General features: G+C 37.1%; 1 protein-coding gene across 1 annotated transcript; it reads right to left on the minus strand.

The window, feature by feature from the left end:
* Nucleotides 1–994: 994 nt before the first annotated feature.
* LOC124900117 (gibberellin 2-beta-dioxygenase 1-like) lies at nt 995–2,474 on the minus strand. The gene is made up of 3 exons (XM_047415513.1): nt 1,907–2,474; nt 1,473–1,821; nt 995–1,381 (listed from the first exon to the last, which is right to left on the minus strand). The coding sequence occupies exons 1-3, from the start codon at nt 2,314–2,316 to the stop codon at nt 1,139–1,141; spliced, it is 1,002 nt and encodes a 333-aa protein (XP_047271469.1). The 5' UTR covers nt 2,317–2,474; the 3' UTR covers nt 995–1,138.

Genomic DNA, 2,474 nt, shown 5'->3' on the forward strand with positions numbered 1-2,474 from the left:
ATTGTAGAGCCAATTAACAAGTGCTTGTGACATAATGTAACATAAAGAAGTGCGAAATCTAGAATTTATGCATTGTAAATTTTTGTTGTGATCAAGTGTTTATCATTATATGAGAAGATATAGCTGATCGCATAAGCATAACTTCATTTTTTGACAAAGCTCATCAAGCAAGTGTTTGTTCATAACTTAACCCCGACCACCCTAGCCAAGCAGCCCTATCGTGACCCTTGCCATAGACAAACGTTACAAAGCAGTTGCCCTCCTCCCAACACTTGCCTCATGCAGCATGATGCTTTGGGAATCCAATCCATGAACTTACCTTGGATGCAATTTGTACAATTAAATGTTTACCATCAAGTCAAAAGCTCACCAAACAAGAGTTATGTTCTATCATGACTATAACCCGGCCACCCCAAACCCATCACGAACCTTATGTTATAGAGATGATAAATTCTGTAAAACAAGGAGCAACAACAACAACAACAACAAACCCAGTGTATTCCCACTTACGTGGGATCTGGGGGGTAAGATGTACGCAGTCCATACCTCTACCTCTGCTGAGGTAGAAAGGCTGTAAAACAAGGAGCATTTCTACAAATTTGAATGATTTGATCCTTAATGTTGGTGGAACTTCAAAGATACTAAATAAAATACGTATACTATTTGTACATATACAAATTCTTTCAAACATACGTGTCTGCTTTCTCGTTTTTCAGAAAGTAGCGGTAATAGCCTATTTAGCCAAGTTTCTAAATCATAGTTGATTGTTCAAGTTAAAATATCTTTGTAGCTCTTGTTACTTTAGTTGAACGTTAGAATTTGAGATGGGCTTGATAATTCAGGTTTGGACAGAACGTCATTCCAACCTCAACACATTCTTTTTAATAAAAACTTTTTCACAATTGTGTCATTGTTCTAAAGATAAAGGAATTGTGTCATGTACGATAGCTTTTATCGTATATGAGCAATGGATGTACCCAAAAGATTATACATATGCGTTGGCTGACTTTGAACTACTATCATTCACAAAACATCATTCCAACATAACACTCCCTAAGGAGTTGGATGCTTGGACTAAAACAGAAAAATAATTATGAGGTCACTAGTTTCTCACAAGTGTAAGTTATATACATCGCTACTATAAGCTTTTCTCAAATAAGGCCAACCTATTATCAGACAACCTTGTCTTGTAAGCAGATTTTTTGTACTCAAACCATGTAAACTCTTTGTATAAACTGTCTTTTCCTTCCATTAGTGATGGCAATGGTGCTATCTTTGCACTCAATGGTGGTCCTCCAAAATATATCATTGATAGTCTTGATTTCACACTGTTTGTCAATACCCTATGCTTCGCACTCTTAAACCTCCCATTAGTCATCACCTGCACGTAAATTCAGAATTTTAAGTTTATGAGTTCGCGATAAATTATTCGTACATATATTAAACGAAACTTGATGAGTGCTGTTGTGTACCTGCAATGAGTCACCAACATTGATGAAAAATGAATTCGGATCTGGTGGGACAGAAATCCAGTGACCATTTTTGAGTAAAATTTGAAGGCCGGAAGTGTTGTTGGATCTTAATACTGATATGATTTGTGGGTCTGTATGTTCTCCAAATCCAATCATATTTCTGGTATTGAATTCTTCAATCTCTGAACACGGCGGATAGTGATTCACCCTGAATATAGAGTCGCTTTCTTCATCCATCAATAGCTTACTGAATACATTCATCTGATGAATCTTTAATCCCTCCGCCAACATTTCAAGAACCTCACACGCCATTTTCTTCACCTCTGTCACATAATCATTCACCGCAGCCCTACAATAACAATCATCGATATGAAGAAATGATAAAAACCAAGAATCGAGAATTTAACACGTTACTCTGTTTTTATTTGACTTACCGAATGTTGTCTGGATTTACACCTAAAACAGATGCAAATTTCTGGTAATTGAATTCAGAGTTTGTCGATACGAGGATGTATTCGACCCAACCGATATCGCCATTTTGTCCAATCTTTTTGTTGCCATAGCCAAAAGGGTCAGGGTCAGCAGGACCTGCTTTAAGTTTCTCAGAGAGGGGAGAAGAGAAGAATTTGACGGCTTCTGATTCGAGTTTACTTATGAATTCCATAGGGACATCATGGTTTACGACTTTGAAGAATCCGAATTCTTCGCAAGCCTTAACAATGAGGTTGATGGAGTCGGGTTCAGAGAGGTCTATTATTGGAACATCATTGAACAATGAGGGGTCTATGAAAGAGTTGTTGACTATGGGAAAGTGATCAATGGAAGGTGTTGTTATGACCACCATTGTCTTTTTGATGATATTCACAATGGTTGAGAATAACAATATGTTGACCAGCAAATGAGAAGATAAAAACTTTGGGGGTTATTATCAAGGACAAATATGAACTTAGTTGTGTAGTGGTGAACACTTTGAAGCAACCTATGCTTTCCTATTTATAGGAC

Source organism: Capsicum annuum, chromosome 7 (genome assembly GCF_002878395.1).
Source record: "Capsicum annuum cultivar UCD-10X-F1 chromosome 7, UCD10Xv1.1, whole genome shotgun sequence".
Classification (NCBI taxonomy): Eukaryota; Viridiplantae; Streptophyta; class Magnoliopsida; order Solanales; family Solanaceae; genus Capsicum; species Capsicum annuum.

Excerpts from the sequence above, each read along its gene's own strand:
- LOC124900117 (XM_047415513.1), bottom strand. The coding sequence starts at position 2,316 with ATGGTGGTCATAACAACACCTTCCATTGATCACTTTCCCATAGTCAAC. Across the intron at positions 1,822-1,906 it reads GTAAATCCAGACAACATTCG|GGCTGCGGTGAATGATTATG; the intron begins GTAAGTCAAATA and ends TTGTTATTGTAG. Across the intron at positions 1,382-1,472 it reads ATGTTGGTGACTCATTGCAG|GTGATGACTAATGGGAGGTT; the intron begins GTACACAACAGC and ends ATTTACGTGCAG.